This window comes from Panulirus ornatus, chromosome 61 (genome assembly GCF_036320965.1).
Source record: "Panulirus ornatus isolate Po-2019 chromosome 61, ASM3632096v1, whole genome shotgun sequence".
In the NCBI taxonomy this organism is placed as follows: domain Eukaryota; kingdom Metazoa; phylum Arthropoda; class Malacostraca; order Decapoda; family Palinuridae; genus Panulirus; species Panulirus ornatus.
In genome coordinates this window covers 2,453,508-2,474,932 of record NC_092284.1, presented here as the reverse complement: position 1 = coordinate 2,474,932, position 21,425 = coordinate 2,453,508, and the positions used below count along the sequence as shown (strand labels likewise).

Sequence of the window (21,425 nt, the reverse complement as noted above, 5' to 3'; positions counted from 1 at the left end):
CCTCCCCTGGTGGGGGGAGGCGGGAGGGCAGGCGAGTTCTGGCGCGTCATGTGCCTGTGTTAACCCCCTGTGTGTGTGGGGGGTGGGGGGGGGGTGGCGCTGTTGTCACAACCACGCCTCCCCCCCCCCCCCCCACCTACACACACACACACACACACACACACACCATCAAGGAGGACAGTTTCATATTTTGGCTTGCCTGAGATATTATTTCTTTAACGACCGTTGGGGGGGGAAATGTCACTGGCGAACTACCAGTTCAAGAGGATGGGTTGTTAGGACACGACACCACCCCACCCCCCCAACCTCCCCTTAGGAGAAGGTGTAGTTTAGGTGGTTGTTGTCAACCCTCGTCCGTGTGCTTGTAGTGGGGGAGGGGGGATAGGGGGGGCGGCCGCCCCCCTACCACCCAACATGGCTACGTCAGTCTGTGCTTGCGGCCTAGTCATGTAACCTTGCTTGGGGGGGGGGGGGGAGTGCGTGCTTGCTTGCGGGGTCGTTAAGCCAGCTCCCGCATGCGGCTATTAATAGAATTGAATTCCGGGTGTGTGTGTGTGTGGGTTAGGTGGCCTGCTTTCGTGCTGGAGGTTCACATAGCGACAATGTCGCTTGCGGCGATGTATTTGTCGCTTGCGGGGATGTATGTGCCGCTTGCGGCGATGTATTTGTCGCTTGCGGGGATGTATTTGCCGCTTGCGGCGATGTATTTGTCGTTTGCGGCGATGTATTTGTTGCTTGCGGGGATGTATTTGTTGTCGTGGGTGAGTGGGTTATGGTGGGCAGGCTGGGCGCCGTCTGGGCGGTGTGGATCATAATTCGACTTTCAAAGGTTGTGCCTCTCTTCCCCCCCCCCCCAGCAGCCCACCTCCTCCTCCTTCACCCCCACGTATCTCCCCTTTATTTAACCTCCCCCTTTCCTCCCCAACTCTCTCTCTCTCTCTCCCAGCCCACCACCTCCTCCGTCACCCCCCCCCCCCCACGTATCTCCCCTTATTTAATCTCCCCCCTTTCCTCCCCAACTCTCGTGATTTTACTGCTTGTGAGTGAGACCCATATTGTGGGGGGGGGGGGTGGTGTTGTCTGTGTGTTTATGATAACTATTGGTAGAGGGGATGGGTCTTGTGCGGAGCATTATGTAGGGTCTCTCCCCCCACCTGAGACGTGTAGGTTCTCTCCCCCACCTGAGGTGGCATTATGTAGGTTCTCTCCCCCCACCTGAGACGTGTAGGTTGTCCCACTAAGGCCCTGGGTCGGTTCTCTCTCCCCTCCCCAACCCACCTAAAGCCTTTGTTCGCTGGTGGTGGGCTGCAGGCCTAACAGCGGGGGGGTGGGGTCAACGGGTCCACAACCCACCCCACCCCCATTCGGGGGAGATTAAATTGGTCCATACACAGACGATGTACACTGACCCCTCACCTCCCCCTTGTGTCTTGCTTCGTTACACACACAGACACACAGACTCGGCCGGGCTGTGGTTAAGTCGTTTGAGGAATGTGTAGGGTGTGGTTCAGTCGTTAGTCGGGTCTGTGTGTGTGTGTGTGGTAGAACGAAGTAGATTGGGTGGGTTTGCGGGAGAGAGGTAGACTAGTAACCCCCCCCCCCCCCGAAAGTAGAGGAAGACTTTATTGGGGGGTAGACCGGTGTGCGTGACCTCTCTCTCTCGGTCTCTCTCTCTCTCTCTCTCTCTCTCTCTCTCTCTCTCTCTCTCTCTCTCTCTCTCTCTCTCTCTCTCTCTCTCTCTCTCTCTCAGCTCGTACTCCCTGACCCACGCGGTTGTAAGCCTAAAACCTCCCTCCCCTCCCCCTCCAGGCACGTCTTTGAATACTGCGATATTCAAGTCCTCCCTTGGATATTCGCCTCCCACCACCAGAATATTTTGCCGTTCCTCGACGACGTAATGTACACAGGTACACCCGGAATATTTGCTGTTCCTCGACGTGTCGATGGAATCTCCATACCGTTAAATGTGTGCTAATATTTGTGTAATTGTTCCCCTACCCCCGTATTATTATTGTACCCACTGTACGCCCTATCCTTGCCTCCCCCCCCTCATCAACTACCCCAAGTTATCCTACGAAATGTGCGCTTTATCCAGATAATATAACGAATATTCTTATTGTGGCATCCAGATAATATAACGAATATTGTCTTGTGGCATCCTGAGAATATTACGAATATTGCGGCACCCAGAGAGAATATTACGAATAGTCTTATTGTGGCATCCAGAGAATATGAATTCTTATTGTGGCATACAGAGAGAATACTAATATTCTTATTGTGGCACCCAGAGAATATTACGAATATTGTCTTATTGTGGCATCCAGAGAGAATATTACGAATATTGTCTTGTGGCCTCTAGAGAATATTACGAATATTGTGGCATCCAGAGAGAATATTACGAATATTATTGTGGCATCCAAAGAGAATATTACGAATATTATTGTGGCATCCAAAGAGAATATTACGAATATTATTGTGGCATCCAAAGAGAATATTACGAATATTGTGTTCAAGTGTTGCCACTGAAGCGGGCGGGGGTTGCCACCCCCCCACCGTTGTGGGGGGTGGGTTGCCACAGACGTGTCCCGTGGGCAGACACGTGAACAACTACCCCCCCCCTTAACCCCCAGGACAACACCACCCCCTCCTTCCCCCACAACAACAACATTGACGTTACCCCCCCCCCCTTCAAGCTTCCACCACCCCCTCTCTAACCCCCCCCCCCTAGACAAAACCCAGCCACCACCCACATTCCATAAAAGCACCCACCCTACAATTTTGATTCCAGTCCCCCCCCCCCCCCCCCCCCCCGCCTCTCCCTCTAGTCAACCCCTCTCTCTGAGGCATGATTAACCCCCTAAACAATATTTTTTATTATAAAATTGTGGTATTTACGTAACGGAGACCGCTGTGTGTGTGTGCGGACGTGCCTGATAACAAGCATAAAATGTCTGGCATGCGCGTGATTCCACGGGTCGTTTACGCGTGTCCAGCTTTAAATCACCCGGCCAGTTGATAAGTGCTAATTACGGCCTTCCTGAACTGGTAATTTGTATATAGAAATACCTAATATGATAGATTTTGATGGCTTGTTTTGTTTGGTGATGTGGCAGCGTGTCTGTGGGCGTGTCCTTGGAAACTGCGTCATGACATGTTGCCGCTTTGTGCTTGCAATACCATATATATATATATATATATATATATATATATATATATATATATATATATATATACACACACATTTTTCTAGAAGTATATATGATCACGAACAGGAATTGTGTGGTTCTTCATTGTAAGTTGAAGCCTTGTGTATGGAGGGAGGAGAATGAAAATATGCATCAAGTAGTATCCCATATTTCCGTATGTGGCCATGTTTACCAGGGGGAGGGGTTGGGGGAGAAGGCGGTCTAGATTATATGGAGGACGTGGAATTTGAATCAATTTATATGCAACAGACACGCATATAAACACGCACTCTGGGGGCTTGCATGGCGATCTGGCAACAGTGTGTGCAGGCAGTTTCTAGAAACTCTCTATATCAATTATTATATTTGTGTACACATCTTTTTTCCCCCCAGTTAAATTGCATATTTTTTTCTTCGTGTGCGCGGTCTGGAGGTGGTATAGGGCGAGTAATTGGCATTTAAAGGTTTAAAAAACATGGTTTTATTAGTAAGGTCATGAACATATCTCTCTTCAAGTGTGTCCTTGTGTGTGTGTGGGGTCATGAAGGGACATGGGTCAGCATTTTCTAGCCTCTCATACCAACCCCTAGCCTGTCTACTACCCTCTATTTTTGGTAGATTTGTGCTAACATTTCTTACGATGGCGTGGGACTCTGGTTCTTAGAGCAAGGGTTATTTATACACTGTTTCGATCTGTGTGTAGTAAGTGTAGTCGAATTGGGTGGTTATGAGGACAGGAAACTTACGTCAGGTGTAAAAGTCGTTGGACCAGTTATGCTAATTGGTGTCGACCCCCGGAAGCAGATAGGACACGTCATAGGGTAATTAGTCCTCTCATAACGTCATTGGGTAATTAGTCATGTCTGACGTCATGGGTAATGTCATGTTTCTCATGACACGTCATGGGGTAATTAGTCCTCATGACACGTCATGGGGTAATTAGTCCTCATGACACGTCATGGGGTAATTAGTCCTCATGACACGTCATGGGGTAATTAGTCCTCATGACACGTCATGGGGTAATTAGTCCTCATGACACGTCATGGGGTAATTAGTCCTCATGACACGTCATGGGGTAATTAGTCCTCATGACACGTCATGGGGTAATTAATCATGTCTCGTACCTGTAGGCCTACTGATTGTTGCGCAGGGTCAAGGCTGTAGGAACTATTAAGAAAAGGGGGGGGGGTGATCCTTTGGGATTTTGCAACAATAATGATAGTGATTGCGGAAACTACATATTTTTCTTATGTGGAGGATAATGTGTAGTTAATTAGTGTCCCGAGGGTTAGATTAATGGCGTTATCAGTGCCCTTATGGACGAGAGGAACTATTTGTCCAAATTAAGTTTGTCGAGGAAGACCAGTTGATCCATACGATGTTATAAAAAGATGTTTCATAGAAAACTCTCTCTGTACAACTCCACATATATATATATATATATATATATAACCCATTTCTAACCATATATAACCCATTTCTAACCATCTGTTTAATTTATAATGAGTCTAATGTTAATGGAGTCTGACAGACAATCATAAGGCATGGTAAAATGGCGTGGGCGAACCCTATATAAAAGTCATATGTATCTGTCAAGGCAGCAGAATACCTAGTGTCAAATCTTCTATCCAGTTGTATGATAAGTACTGTTTAACGACCATTTTGCCTTGTATTACAATTGTGGTATAGGGGAAAGGTATCGAAGACTGAACTTGTTCAAGTAGCCTTGAATTTTTACATATAGCCATGTAGTCAGTTCCTAATGACTTGTTACATATAGCCATGTAGTGGGTTGCTCATGAATTGTTACATATAGCCATGTAATTAGTTGCTAATGACGTGCCCAAGGATCGTACTGTCGTGTCCAGGGGTCCTACTGTCTTGCCCAAGTGTCGTACTGTCGTGTCTAGGGGTCTTACAGTCTTGCGTAAGGGTTGTAGTCATTATTCACCTGCAGCTTCGCTATGAAAAAAAGTTCTCGTATATCTTCATGTGCAAAAAAGTCAACTGACATGTAAATTAGCTTCCATACACAGCACCATCATCTTGACAGCAATCTTCCATGACTAATTTAAGTAGTCTTTCTCATTATTTGATAAGGTTGCATGTTGCAGCTAATGACCCAGTGACTTTGGTATGTGAGAATCACAGCCTCAACTAATCTAGTACAGCATTACAGAAAGGCATCCCGTTTTGTCCAGATGACTTATTTCGCAAGGTCATGTTGAAGCAAGTGCTGACCTGGATGAGTAATCCTCTTACAGCATTTGGTAGCCTTAAGCTTCATCTATTTATGCTCCTAAAGTTTTTTTTTTTTTTAGTTAAGTATCCATGGATGCCAGTCATCCTAGAAAAGCTCGTAAAGCCACATCTCATTAGACTACCACCTTGAGGTAGTGTGTGAATGTCCCATGGGACATTAGCCTTTCATGAGAAATCACTCTTAATGAAAATATGAAATGCTACTCTGTAGGGTTACTATTAGTCGGATCTATATATCTTGCAATAAAAGTAGACGACACTTTTCCAGGGGAAGTAGTGTAATCCCCGTAGGATAATTTTCATGATCCTTTGAGCAGGATGGCGTAAACCTTGGGTATGATCGTTTAACCTTTGAGCTAACTATAGAGAGTCTGGTGAAAGGACGGGGCATTATACGAAAGGATAAAGCAATCATGTCCAAGGGTTTGAGAGTGCTCACCCCATCAGGCAGGAATTTGAATTCCTCTGCATCATAAGGGCATAGTCAGTCTGATCAGTTAAATTGTGCTGTCAAGTGTGGAAAACTAAAAAATTATTCCTTTGGGACCAGTTTTTTAGTGTTGACCCTTTCTTTACCAGTAATTCCATTCCCCATCCTTGTCATTCTCTTTGCCATGGCATCTAATGTTCCCATTCTTCAGAATATCTTTTAGAGGGACTGTGATGTAGTTTTACTTGTGGTATTTTGTGTTGAAAAGACTTGCGTATCGATAAGTTCATGGTTGTAGATTCTAAGGTTAATGGGAATCTTTCACGCCAGCCTGGTTAGATTTGTCTAGACACAGTTTTGTTCCAGGTTATACGATATTCTGTTTGGGTATTCCTTCATATTGTTGTGGCTTGAAAATGGTTACTGGTTGGCTACTTTTTAGAGACGTTGCAAGATGTTTTCATGCAATTTTCATAAAGCTTTTCTATTTTGTAATTACTGCAATTTAGAGGGTTACATATGGTCATCCAGTTCTCCCAGTCTGCACCAGGGCCTTCCATGGTGCAGATTGTAACTCCTGTCATGTGCATCTTGTGAAAGTGTTTCTACAATTTTCTATTAGATTGTATAAATTCCACACTTAATAGGTTTTTTTTCTTGGCCAGCTCCCCAGGACCACCTACTCCTGAGTAACCGTTCCCACGTGTTGCACACTCTTGGATGTGCAGAGGAGGCTCTTAAGGATGCTGAATCTGCTGTTAGGTGTCGGCCAGAGTGGGCCAAGGGATATTTCCGGAAAGCAATGGCTCTGATGTCACTTGGGCGTTTTGAAGATGCCTTTGTTTCTTTCTTGGAGTGTGCTGTTCTTGAGGAGTCTAATAGTTTACGGAGTATCAAGGAAGAAATCACGAAGGTTGGTACAGACATATCTTTTTAAGTTGTTTGAATAATATTTGTTGAAAATTAAATTTTTTACCCATAAAAGTAATGCATTTTAAAGGTGCTAAGAGTACTTTAACTAGTTTGTTAATGGATATAATTAAATAGGTGGTGGATTAATAGACTATTTATTTTAGGTTCTACATAGGTTGTTTGTTCGGCTGACATCCAGTCGAAGATTCAGCACTGAAGGAAGAGGTAGCCGGCACCATCGCTGTTATTCTCGGATGTCCCCAGCACTTTCAGACCCATCCATCCTTCCAGAGTCTGATTCAGAGGACAGTGAGGACAGTGATGATGGGCGTAAGCGACATCCGTCCGGGGGATCTGCTTTACCTGTTGAAGAGGTCCCACTCTTAAGAAAAATAATTGACAAGTTTAATCATGAAATGGAGAGGAATAAAAGTTAGTTTGCCTCAGCACTACTTTACAAATGTCGTTCTGCATATGTTCTGTCTTAGCCTGAAAACTTAGTTTGGGTAACATTAGAGCTTGGGATTTTTGCTGAACTGAACCCAGTTGTCTTGTTGACTTTGTAATTGAATAACCCCTTATCAGTTTTAAGTTTTCAAAGTTTTTTCTATCTTTTTTCTCTGTTCATAAGACTTTGTACTGTATTATTTTGACAAGACCTTGCTTTAATAAAGCTGAAACATCTAATTCTTCACATAAGTTTTCTCTGTTTTGCAGAGGCCAGTTCAGGTTATGTACGACGTATTGATCCAAGTAATTTTGACAAGAATGACTTTGAATGTACACTATGCTTCCGGTACTTGTACCAGCCTGTTACAACCCCTTGTGGTCACTCATTCTGTCGTACCTGCTTAGACCGCTGTCTCGACCACTCCACAAACTGCCCTCTCTGCAAGACCTCAATCAGAGTGGTATGTGATAAAAATCTTCGTTTTTCTGTATATCCATCATTATGTAGTACTAACCCCCCCCCCCCTCCAACCCACTCCATAACCAATCACCTGCCCCTGATATGGACCATCACCTGCCCCTAATTAGAAATATAAACCCCAAGGGACCCACTTCACACCGCGGCAGCCCATGCTTACAGCTTCTTGCTTTCCCCGACTAACTTGACAAGATATATACACACATTGAATTGATACGACATGTGCTGTACAATGGCCTTCCCAAACTAGTACACGTAAATCTGAAACCACACTTCCCAGATATGCTTATGCTTTTTGATTGTGGACACTACCCAGCTCTCCTACTTTACAAACATTGAATTGGCAAATCACAAGACCCACATGCCAAAGATGCATCTTCCACATGGAATACTTAACCCTCAGTTCTTCTGGATCCTCAAAAACCACATGACATTACCACCCTTTGTGACCTATGGTATGACCTGCTGGATTTGGGCACCTTCTTGAGCACTGTGGGAGCCCCATAGAAGGGAATGCCAAAGCAGGAAGGTAAGGTTTAAACTAGTGTGATCATTTCTTGGAGATGAGTGGCACAGTGTATAGTGGTTTTTGGAAGAGAGGCAGTGACGTGTGAAAGGAATAATGAAAGCAGTTGAACTTTGAAGGAAAAAGGCTTGTGCAGAGATTCTACGAAGATTTGGTTGAGAGTGGCTAAGGGTGAGTTAATTAAACGAAAATGACTGGAAGATTCAGTATTTAGGGAAACTTTTAACACCCGTGGATGAAATGTATGGCATATGAGAGGTAGAATGTGGGCATATGAGAAAGGATAAGTGGCGAGATGAGGTAATTAAATTGATAGTGAAAGAGAAGAGGGTGTATGGTCAGTTTCTGCTGGGGAGAAGGGATAGTGATAGGGAGAGGTTTAAAGTGAAAGAAGTAGGTCAAGAAAAATGAGTAGTTTTAAAAGATGAATAGTGTTAGGAAGAAAAAGTATGTTAAGAGACAGTGAGTGATGCAGATGTGAAGGTATTACATGTTAGGGAAGAGGGAAAAAAAAGTGGTTAGGTGGTAGGATGGCCAGTGTGGATTTTTTGAGACAAGATGGTGTGTAGGTTTGACAGTCATGGTCAACAGGATGTTAGAAAGAGAGGAGGTACGGACAGCCTTGCACAAGATGAAGTGTACATTGGGTCACAGTAGAATATATCAAGATAGTGATGGTGGTGTTGATCAGTTACCAAGGGTATTCAACACTTGTATGAGTGATGGTGTTGATCCGTTACCAAGGGTATTCAACACTTGTATGGCCCAGGTTGAGGTGTCTGAGGACAAAGAGTGTATAATGCCCTTATGGCAAGGGCAAAAATGAATGTTCGAATTCCATAGGTATGAGTGTGTTCAGAATATAGAGTAATGATTATAGGAGTGGTGACTGATGGGGGTATTGGCATACATAGTGCATCTGCTTTGATAGGACCAGGGTGGTGTCTGGCAAGGCAGATGGTGGATGAACTACATATCTGCTTTGCAAAATGTGGAGAATTACTTAGTGAGAGATAGTGTGAATATGAATCTGGATAAGGCATATAGGGGTACTGGAAGATGTTCTGTAGGAGGTGCTATAAAGGTAAAAGGTGATTTGGAAATATATTAAATGTAATTAAAAATTCTCATCATGAAAGTAAATTGAGTGTGTGAGTGGGAAGGAAAGAGTAGAGGTAAACTTGCATACAGGGTATGTGTTAGGGTTATTTTTTTAATGTTTATGGATAAGATGTAGAGGGAGGTGAATGTTAGGGTCTTGGAGAGAGAGAGGGGGACAGGTCTGCTGAATGCTTGTTGAGTAGGATGGGTGTGGAAGATGAACTAGTTGATTCTTGCAGATGACATTGTATTGGTGGCAGATTCGTGAGAGGAGGTTATAAAGCTGTGGTGATAGAGTTTGGGAGGGTGTGTGGAAAAGGTGAAAGTCGAGATTAAATGTATATAAAAGTTAATTAATATGATACAGCTGGGGGAGGGGGTTTCAACGGGAAGGACCTGGAAAAGTGGATCAATTTAGATATGTGGGAGTTGATGTGGTGGGAGATGGAACCACATGGACTGAAGTGTCATAGGGTGGGAACAAGTGAAAGATCCTGGATACTTAGAAGAACGTGTTCAAGGAAAGGTTTGTGCCTTTTAGTACCAAGGAGGGTATGTATGGAGGTAGGGTAGTCCTGGTGGTGGTGGTGGTGTATGCCAGATGTTTTGGGCCCTGTGCATTAGAAATGAAGTGTCTGAGAACAATATGTGGAGGGAGGCAGGTATGTCTTGAAAGGAATAAGAGTGTAAGAGGTGTGGTAGTAAGCAGTGATATTGAGTGGTGACTAGGGCGTGCTGGAGCGAACAAGGAGTAGGTGGAGACGAAAAAGATGGGAGAGGTTTTGAGGTATATTGTTCATGACTTTGGAGGGGTGGTGAGAGATGTATGTAGGATAGAATAACCCGTGTGATATATTGGGGTGGGGAGGCTAAACCAGAACAGTAGGAGGTAAGGGGGAAACCTTGGAATGGTCTGTCAGGCTTGGCTGTGCATATTATGATATGGTGTTGGGGCATTGTATACGAGAACTAAAGTAGATGCTTGCAAATGAATGTTTTGTGTGTATTCCTGATCCTACTTCACTAAGATGAACAAGTCTGAAAGGAGATATGTATATTAGAATGTAGGATTTTTGACGTTTTTCAGGAAATGGCATTTTAAGAGGTAGCAGAGAATGTCTGCTATTACAAGTTGGAAGATTGTTCAATTACTGTTAAATGTTTTCTCTTTCAGTACTTGGCAGAGAGACGGTCAGCAGTAACAGAATTCATTGAGTTGGCTATGCAGACTGTTATGCCAGGGGATTGTGAAGATCGGCAACGTCAGCATGAAGAAGAGTTGGATGAATTAGCAGCAGCAGGGAAAGATTCCCATCATGAAATACCCATATTCATTGCAACTCTGGCCATACCAACCATCACCTGCCCCTTGCATGTGTTTGAGCCACGGTATCGACTGATGATAAGACGGTGCATGGAATCTGGCACCCGGGAGTTTGGGATGTGCATGCCCATGGATAATGCGGAAAATGGGTGAGTACATCGACTGTTATTACTCTAATTATGTAGATTAAATGTGTGCAAATACTCAATGTAGATTAAATGTGGGCAAATGAGGCTGTTGCTAAAATAGGTAAGATGGTTAAGAAATGATACTAATCAAGTAATAAGGATGTTTTTACTCGGGAAGATTACTCTAGGAAATAACCATTGATTTCTACATTATTAGTATGTACACCTATAGAATTGAAATGTTAGTCCAGACCTGCAGTCTACTCGTCTACATAATAGTACGTACAAGATTTTCCCATGATGGCAGGGCAAGAGCATAGGATAGAGGTATTATGTATGGGAAAGGCAGCGTTTTGTGTATGGTATTTCTACTTCTGTAATTATCACCTCAGGATATGCAAAATGTACCATGCTTGCATGAAGGTGATGTTGCCTGGTCCCTGTTGTGGTAATCTTCATTAGGGTTTTCAAGTAGTGGGAGAGCTTGTTGTGGTAAGTCATGAATTTGGTGACAGGTACGAGAAATAAATTTCTCGGTTTAGTGTTGATGTTTGGAAGAATGTGTGTGGAATGATGTATGCGAGTTCCTGGAGGGAATGGGTGTCAGAGGTATATATAGATTGAACAGCAAATTATTGAGGAATGAATATTCGGGCCAAAGTTTCATATAAATAGCTCATTTGATAGCGCAAGTTTTAAAGGTCTGTGGGGATCTATGCTTTGGTGCATTCCATGACAGCTAGAGAATGGGTGGGAGTGAATGAAGACATTTCCTTGTTGCTGGCCCTTAAGATGGGAAATGAGTATGACAATTAATTTCAAGCCAGCACACACGCATACATATAACTGATGCCAGATCCCAACTGAAATGCCCTCAAAGGGGTGGCCATGGCAATAGTTTCCAGGCAGGTCTGCTAATTCGCCTTAAGTGTCACATCCTTCACAGGCCACTGTCTGTGCAACTCTTAACACTGAGTTTGTAGAGGCTCCTACCTAATGTTCCTACTGACTAAGTTTAGCTAATGTTCCTACTGACTACGTTTAGCTAATGTTCTTACCTACTACTACTACTGCCTAAAGCTCCTGTCTAACATCCCTGCCTGCCATTTCTATCTAAAGCTCCTACTACCATTTTGCCAAAAGGCAGGGATGGGGCAAAGTGCTCCCCATAGGTAAACCTACAGTGGCAAAGAACAAGTGGTGTGTGTGGTGTTGTCAAGTGTTATGTTTGAGAAGGAAATATTGTATATTTGTGGACTGAATACCATTAGTCCATGTGTGGGTGATGCAGAAAGAAAAGATAGATAGCCACCTGGGTCAAAGGAGTGCAACTTGACAACTACTCGAGTGCTGGCTCACTACACAGCCATCACTCGCCCTTCCAATACCCAGGCGGGTAGTACTAGTAATATACCCCCCTGGTTGATGGCTACCTACAGGCCAGCACATACACACAAAATTAAGGTGCTTTATAGGAAGTGACTGCACTGCTTAGAAAATAATTTTCAATAGAGTAAATCATATGATAGGTTCCCCCATAACGAAGTTAATAAGGTATCGGGTACCTTTGACTTAAAAATCCTTTGATCACTAGAAACTGTGTGCAAGTTGATGAAAAAGTTTCCTAAAAATCTGTAAATCTTTTGTCATCTCATAAAGGTCACCTACCAGGGGCTTATTGCTTACTATATACAGTATAATATACGTATTAATAATAGGAAGACAATAGAGGAATTATCTCTTAGCTCATGAGGAAACTAAGTTTGCTTTATATTTGTTTCAGTTATGCTGATTTTGGTACCATGCTTGAAATCAGAGATATTGAATACACACAAGATGGTAGGTCCATTGTCAACACAGTTGGCTCAAGACGGTTTAAGATTGTCAGCAAAAGTGCCAAAGATGGTTATAACACAGCCGCAGTTGAGTTTCTTCAGGTGAGTACCCTTGTGCACATTAGTTCATAGATTTTAAAACATCATAATATGCATTTATAACATAGCTGTATTTGGTGTGTTCATTCAAAATAGTTGTATTGGACCAATTAGGTAAAGGACTACGATTCTAATGATGGAAAATATCGCAATGACATTTCTGTGTTCGAGGATCCCTTGTTTCCTTTTTTGGGGTTGTTCATGTACGAATGAATTGGGTAGTGCATTATGAAGTTATTTTTGGCAGGTAGAAAATTAACCGAATTATTTGTAATTTATCAAACATATAACCTGCTCAAGTATTGATTAGCATTTAAGCAAAAGTCTGGATACCTCTCATTTGTTTGTATGTTACCTTGTTCATACTTTGCAGGATGATGCTGTACCAACCAGCAATTTGGGAGAAATTCGTCGACTACATGACACTGTACACCAACTTGCATCACGCTGGTTTGAATCTATAGAGACCATGACAAAAAGACGGATTTTGTGTCACTATGGTCCTATGCCTTCTTTAGAGGGAGAATATTGGACTATTCCTAATGGCCCAGCTTGGATGTGGTGGATCGTGGTAATTCTCCCTCTAGATCCCCGTATCCAGGTAAGATAACCCTTATTGGATGTGATACTTCATTGCTTTAGTGTGGAAGATTATCAGAAATATTTAACTCCAATTCTCCCATATAATGAATAATTTATAAATTGAGTATATATTAAAAATGTTTTACTAGTGAACGGAAAGTTGAAAGGATTCACTTGCTACAAGTTCTAGAATCCTTTATGCATATATTTTCCTTTCCACAGCTTTCCATTCTGCGTGAGACATCGTTACGACGGCGCTTAGAAGTTATTCATAAAATTCTACGTCATGTAATAGTCCAGCAGCATGCGCGGCAAGCATCTCAGTGACTAACCGCTTTAGTCAATAGGGTAATTAGCTTTCCAAGTTCTGGCTGCATCATGCTTCTGGCTGTATTTGTAGCCCTTAGTTCATTTTATGCACTAACATGAAATGGCCAGAATTCTTTAAATTCATCAGTAAAAGTTGATGACACCTGTTTGAAGATCTCATGTGATAAAACCTAATAAAATGACCAAATATCAGTATTTTTAGTATGATACTGACCATTATTCTTATGATTAAACTTATTCTAAAACGAATACTTTTTTTTTTAGATGTAATACTGGTACTTTATATCGTGTAGTAACCAAAACCCTTAGAGTTGGGAAGTTGAGATTTCTTGACATTCCAATTCTTCCCTTTAAAATTGTGCATATATTGACCAGTAATCGTGTATATTGTGATCAGGATGGAACGTTCTTCTGCTGGTCATGTCTCAGGTCGAATTTTTGTTTAGAGAATGTCTTGTATTTATTATTTGATATAATGACTGTGTGCAAGTGTGTACGTGTCACTTTTATACTGTATTGCAATTTATCTTTACCTGCCCCCACTTATTCATTGCAGTTAATTCATGGTCCGAAAAACTCGTACATACCACAGCTGATAACCTATATAACTTATTATTTACCATTAACTTTTCACAAGTTTCTGTTGTATATTATAAAATTATTCTACTCAACTGGTATGTAAACAGCATCTTGCATATTTGAGCAACGTTATAAAATAACTTACTGAACTTAGGCCTTAATTTATTTTCAATTAATGTACCTTAGCAACCTAATTATCCATGACGTAGATCACCAGACACTTTTAAGTTTTATTTTGAAATTTAGCCAAACTAATCTTCAGCTATAATGATATGCATAAATGTTTCAAAATAAATGACATGGCCAAGAATGGTGCTGGTGCAGTCAAGGATAATTGTGGTAATGGTATGGGATTCACAGCTATTGAAGAAAAATTTCTTGCCGAGGAATATTTGTTGTATAGAGCCAATGCACAAAACTTTGTGGACCATCTGCTGGAATGGTAGTGAAGTATGGCATATGTGCCAAGAATGGGAAGTTCATTTGTAATTAAATTTTGAAATACAGGTTCATATTTACTTCGTGTTTTACCTATCCTGTGATCCTCACAGAGCCCAGGGCTCATACAGGGTGGCCCAAGTTCCCAACGCATAAGGATATCACTTGGAGATAATTTTGCACACAGATGTGGTGAGTCAAGAACAGAGTAGCTTTAATTTGCTCTTGTTTTTATGACAGAGAAAGCAGTGCTATTTCTCCCTTGGCTTTGCTGATTACATTAGTGCCAGTTCAGTACATGCTTCCTACCCTCTCGTAAATGACTATAATTCAAAGTTGTCTTTGGCATCAACAATGACAGTCATTGGCAGCGTAACCCCTTTCTTGAAGTGAGATTATTCATACTTGACCGACTTGTTAGCATATTCCCCCTTACATTTTATCATTAATTGCTTCCCATGCTAGCAAGGTCGTGCCTGAAACATATGAAGAAAAGCCTCATTTTCTCGCATCCACAAACCTTTCCATGATTCCCCCAGATCAATGTATGTGCCCTAGTTCAGCCCATTGATGACACATCGTCCCCTGTATACTATATCACTTCAGTTCACTCTATTCCAGGCATGCATTCTCCTGCCTGGTCAGGCCCTGAACACAAGACGATCTTCCATCCTTCCACCTCCTCCCCCAATCATCCACTTGTTCCCTTCACTTCTGACATGTTTAACTTCATAGCCAGACTCTTCTCACTCTTCTCATCCATATATCTGGGCTACATCAGCACACCCTCTTCAGCTTAACCATACTTGCCTTGCTATCACACTGTCATTTAACCCTCCCGTACATATTGTCATTATACCTTTTCTTTCTCGCACATCTACCCTTTAACATACTTCTTAATTTAGGGCACATGCTTCACATCCTACAGTACAATCCGATGTGTCTGTCTTTCCCCTCTTGTGTAGACCTCTTACTACATGCTCCTCAGTGTGCTAAGGATGTGAGCTTATCCTCCTTACCCACCCAATGGTTCACTTCAGCTCCTACATTCCTATCCACTGCTACATCTGCTCCCAGGTATATAATATACCCTAACTTCCTCCAGGGTAACTCTTTAAAAATTGCATTACACTAACTCTATTTCCTCCTCTCACACTCGCTCACTCCTACAATCTTACACCAGCTTTGGCATTTTCTTCCTCATCCCTAACACCAGAGCCAATTCACCAGTCAACAGTAACTGATACCTCTCTCAGTACCATCCATCCCGAACTCGCTGCAGACCGACCTTGTACTTGCCTGTCTCTCCAACCCTTCACAGACCTCTACTGCAGACCCACCACCACCTGGAATCACTCGCCCTCCTCTCTTCCCACTCTTACACATGCCTTACTCTACTTCTAATAGCTTTCCTTCCACACTGTATTCTTATCACCTTCTACAAAGCATCTCTTAACCTCATGTTTTCTTCAGATTCATAACTGCCACAAGAAAAAAATTTTTCACTGAATACGCGTTTCTCGCACAGTCTTCAAAAGCAAACACCTGATCCACAAATCCTTTACCACTCCTGAAACCACATCGTTCTTTTTCACTGTACTACCCCTTACCTCTATATATACTGGCACTATACAGCCATTCGGCCAGTCCTCAAACTCCGCCTTGAGCTAAACATACACTGAAAATCTTGACTGACCAATCAACAACACACTTGCCTCCTTTCTTGAGAAACTCGACTATAACCCCAAATCCAGCAACTGCCACACTTCATCTTGTGCAAGGCTTGTGCCACATCTCCACCAAACACTTATGATTCTCTCTCCATGTCCCAAACACCCCAAGTCTGCCAATGTTTAACATTTAAACACTTTCAAAATAATCCGTATGTTTTTCACACCTTTCGTCATTTTACCACTACCCATGTGCATCTCTCTGTTCACCTCCTTCCAAAACATTTATTCTCCCATAAAGTTGCCAATACTATCTCGCCCTAATTGCCTTACTCATCAATCTCTCTACCTACCTCATGACCATCTGCAACTATCTCGTATTCAAATGCCAATCACTCACTCCTGTACATTTCTCATTTTCACAAACATATTGACTCTCATTCCACTGCTCAAAGGCCATTTCTGACATCTGCCTTCCAGAAGCCACACACTTTCACATAGGTAAACACTGGTTCCTAAATACCTCCCATTCTTCATCCACTTTCTTCCGAGTTTCACTTGCTCTCGCCTGCCGTTCTTGCCCAATCTCTCTCGGTACCTCCTCACACAAGCCTCTTTCCTAAGCTGATACACTCGCCACTAATATAATTTTCTCTCTGCTTAAAGCCTCTATAAACTATCAATACTGCCTTCACTAACAAGGGGTTGGACATCCCAACAGCTGCCCATCTCAGTACTACAGTTAACCCTTAGAACTTCTACCAACTGGTTCACAAATCATTATAATCTTACACAAAACAGTATATTGATTTTCCTTACAAACCCAGATTTTATATATCACTGTCAACTCCAAAAATTTTCTTTTAAAGAGTTACCAAGGGAGAATTTATACTCTTTTCTTTACCGTTTCAAATGCTACACACTACAAGGGCCACGTTGTACTGCACCTGATGCTCTTCATAGACTGAGTTTTTCTACCACTATATTACAAGATTACCTAACTCGCATGACTCAATTTCTAATATCGCAATTTGAAATGACACAAGTTTAATTCCTCTCTGTTTAAACACTAGGCTGCTGTGTGTGACTAAAATTGTATGTTACGTTACAAAAGGGAAAGCAAAAGCTAAGGTTTCATAGCCAGGTATTGACAATACAGCCAAAATTACTAAGGTTAAGAGGAGTCCCCTAAGCTAGTTACGTGCTTTTGAGGGAATTGTTCGTTTCTGAAGAATGGTCTTGAAGCAATCGGTTAAGTTCCTAGTCAGATATAGGTGGTAGCAATGAAGACAGACATGGTTATGTATGCTTGAAATGTGTGAACAACGTGTTAGAATTCTGTCAAATATTCCCATTTGGCTCATTGCTTCACTTTCCATCCTCGTGCTTTTATTAGCATCTTATTAGTTCCACAAAATAATGGGCACTCTTAATAAATCTGGTTTTCACAATACACAAATAGTTAATTTCACTATATAGTTCCATCTTACACAGTTTTTAAATACATCTACTGTACTCAAAAGTTTTCTACCTACTAACTACAGACAGAGGCAAGGTTAAATAAAGAAACTGGAGAGTTGGGATTAAAGCATAATTAGATATTGAAACTGGAAATGGCTACTAATCTTTTACGTAAATAATTTTGGAAAACTTACCTAGTGGAAAAGGAAGAGCCTGTATCTTTACAGGGCAACAACTGACAAGTTTGACTATAATTTTTGCAGGCTGGTTCATCTTTCACTTGTTCTCAAAGATCTACAGTCAGCCATAAGGGGTCCCTGTTCATGATTTGGCCTCTTGTCACGTACCTCTGGAGAACTGCTCATGTACAAACTTCACACATCAAGATCCTAGTCCATCTCTTCAGCCTATCCTTCTTTACATATCTTCCTTTTTCTTGCTGTTTACTTAAAGTCTTAATATTCCACATTGTACAACCATTCTAATGTCTCTCAAAAGCAAGCACTTTGATGACATGGTTTATTTTTCACAAGACCTTGATTTTAACAATTTTACACTATAAATCTTCAGTTTTATAACTTTATATCCATTCCTGCATCCAGCACTGTCTTGCCTCTGTGCCTCATCTCGGCCCACCTAAGTCTGGGGACCAACTTACACCCATGTTCCAACGACTGTTGACTCTGAGAAGACAGCCTACATACCCAAACTTAGGTGCACATAAATACAACCAACAAACACTTGCAATAATTAAAAAATGTTTGCCTGAAACCCCACTTTAACTTATACAGAATCTAGCCCACATAAACATCAACTAGACAACAGCTCATAAACTTGCTTGTAATAACCCAACACTATGCTTTTAGAAAATACAATGTTTATAAAGTTGAGTCATACTAGGTATTGTTTGTACACTTTAGGTATCAAAAACACAAGTCTCACCACTTGACAATGAAGCCTAGCTGAGGTTACAAATATAAGAGCTACAACCAAGAATAATGGGTGGGCATTTTTGCCAGACAGAAGAGTACCTTAATGGAAGGGGAGCAAAGGATGTATGTCATATAAAACATTTTTTGATCAGGTCAGAAAAAAATTTACTCTCCAACTCTCTCCTTTCACACATTTCTCCAAACTCAGTCACTAACCTCTGCAGTTTCTCAATTGAATCAGCCACCAGAGCTGTATCATTGGCAAACAACAAGTGACTCGCTTCCCAGGCCCTTTCATCAACAACAGACTGCATACTTGCCCCCCCCCCCCCCCCCCCTCTCTCTCTCTCTCTCTCTCTCTCTCTCTCTCTCTCTCTCTCTCTCTCTCTCTCTCTCTCTCTCTCTCTCCAAAACTAGCACTTACCTTCCTAATCTCTCCATCCATACATTAATTAAATAACCATGGGGACATCACACACCCCTGTCACAGACCAACCTTCAATAGGAACCAATCACTCTACTCTCTTCCTACTCGTACACATGCCTTACATCCTTGATAAAAACTTTTCACTGCTTCTAGTAGCTTTCCTCCCACACCATATACTCTCAAGAAATATTCCAGGGCACACACCAATGCCTCTCACATCATACTGACGTGAACTACTTTTAATGGTCAGCATGTGTGAGGAGACGAAAGGTTAATATGTAAGAGGCATACTGGCGTGAAGGACTTATAATGGTCAGGATGTGTGAGGAGATGAAAGGTTAAGATGTGAGAGGCATACTGATGTGAAGGACTTATAATGGTCAGGATGTGTGAGGAGATGAAAGGTTAATATGTAAGAGGCATACTGGCGTGAAGGACTTATAATGGTCAGCATGTGTGAGGAGACGAAAGGTTAAGATGTGAGAGGCATACTGATGTGAAGTACTTATAATGGTCAGCACGTGTGAGGAGACGAAAGGTTAAGATGCGAGAGGCATACTGGCGTGAAGGACTTATAATGGTCAGCATGTGTGAGGAGACGAAAGGTTAAGATGTGAGAGGCATACTGGCGTGAAGGACTTATAATGGTCAGCATGTGTGAGGAGACAAAAGGAAGTATTTTCTACTTTGGAAATGTTCTAGCTCTTTACTCATCATCTATTACCAAAGTCCTCCATCACCCAATGACTCTCTTGAGCAATTTATGGCAATTGTTCTATAATTTCCTCCTTATGAAGAAAAGCTAAGTTTAGGATTGCCCGGCTCCATATGTAATCATTGTCACATTTCTGTTATTCTTTTTCATCTTCCTCATCAAATGATACATGTGATGACTTTCTCCTGACCACCGAGGTCACCATGCAGGTCAACGGCCTTGCACTTATAATGGAAATTCTACGAGTACTGAGGAAAGCAGAATATTTCCCCATACTTCACTAAGAATGGAAGAAACCTCTATCAGCTAGTAATGTATGACAGCTGGATATTTTAGAAAGTGGCAGGAAAATTTGATTAATTGATAATGGGAGACCTCCTCTAAGGATTGGCACGTAACAATGGGAGCAGTTTAAAGGCGAAATATATGAATTGAGAAATGCTTGGTAAGCTATTCACAAAATACATTAGACCAAAATTGGATAATGCCAAAGTCTGGTCATCACACCTAAATAAGCACAGAGGTTTAAGTAGGAGGGTACAGAGAAAAGCAACTACAATGATATCCAAGTTATAAAAGCTAAGTTACAATGAGAGGCTCTGGACTAATAAATATGTCCAACATGAATTTGAGAAAAGATAGGGATGGCATATTTACTGCCTCTGAGTTTCCAAATAATATGGATGCTACTGACTGAGAACAGTTCTCCACGAGATGCAATACCAGCATAAACACAGAAAAAGATAAGAAACTTGATAGAAAGGACGTAAAGAAACAGTTTTAGTGTAGGATTGTGGCTGGCGGGAATAGATTAAACAAAGCCACAAGTGCTGGCAACATCTATGTATAACTCTGACGTCCATTCCCAAATGGAACTCCCTCAAGGGGATGGCTACAGCAATAGTCTCCATAAGTATAGAACTCCAGGCTGTTCCTTAGCCTTTTGTGCCTCACCCTCAACAGGCCACCGGCAGAGGGCAACTCTAGCGCAATGTTTGCAGAGGCTCCTACATAATGTTCCTGCTGACTACTACCTAATGCTCCTGCCAAATGTTCCTACCTATTACTTCTTAATATTTCAGCTTAATGCTCCTGCCTAATTGTTCCTACCTACTGACTCTTTATCTATTGCTCCTAACATTTTTCCAAAATGCAGGGCTAGCGTATTGTGCTCAGTGCATGAAAATGTAGATTAACGAAGAATGAGCTATGTGAGTTAGGTGTTGTTTCATGTTATGTATGACATGAGAGTTTATATGTTAGTGTACAGAATGCCAGTAGTCCACCTAAGGCATAAAGATTTTATAAATAGCTACCTGGGTCAGAGGAATGCACCTTGACAACCACTAAAGTACTGGCTCACTATGCAGCTGTCACTAACCCTCCTCATATCCAGGTGGGTAGTACTGCTAATATACCTACCTGGTCGTTGACTCCCTTCGAACTACTACCAATACTGGCAATATCCAAATGTTTAAAAGACTACTTGATAGTACCAAAAGTTTGAGAGATGTGGCCCCATGAACAAAAAACTCTCTTTTACTGTACAAACAGGTAATTC

The 21,425-nt window shown here is 42.0% G+C and overlaps 1 protein-coding gene and 1 long non-coding RNA gene across 2 annotated transcripts in view; one reads left to right on the top strand and one right to left on the bottom strand.

Annotated features, from left to right (window-relative positions):
• LOC139767487 (LON peptidase N-terminal domain and RING finger protein 3) overlaps positions 1-14,739 on the top strand; it is a 22,316-nt gene extending 7,577 nt beyond the window's left edge. The window contains exons 2-8 of the mRNA XM_071696914.1: positions 6,543-6,790; positions 6,954-7,221; positions 7,507-7,700; positions 10,519-10,817; positions 12,580-12,733; positions 13,104-13,331; positions 13,535-14,739. Coding sequence (XP_071553015.1) covers positions 6,543-6,790; positions 6,954-7,221; positions 7,507-7,700; positions 10,519-10,817; positions 12,580-12,733; positions 13,104-13,331; positions 13,535-13,639 — 1,496 coding nt within the window. The 3' untranslated portion in view covers positions 13,640-14,739. The remainder of the gene's footprint in view (positions 1-6,542; positions 6,791-6,953; positions 7,222-7,506; positions 7,701-10,518; positions 10,818-12,579; positions 12,734-13,103; positions 13,332-13,534) is intronic.
• LOC139767490 (uncharacterized) lies at positions 6,929-21,425 on the bottom strand. Its single transcript, XR_011717138.1, has 2 exons — positions 17,985-21,425; positions 6,929-7,152 (listed from the first exon to the last, which is right to left on the bottom strand). It is a non-coding gene; the product is annotated as an uncharacterized lncRNA (long non-coding RNA).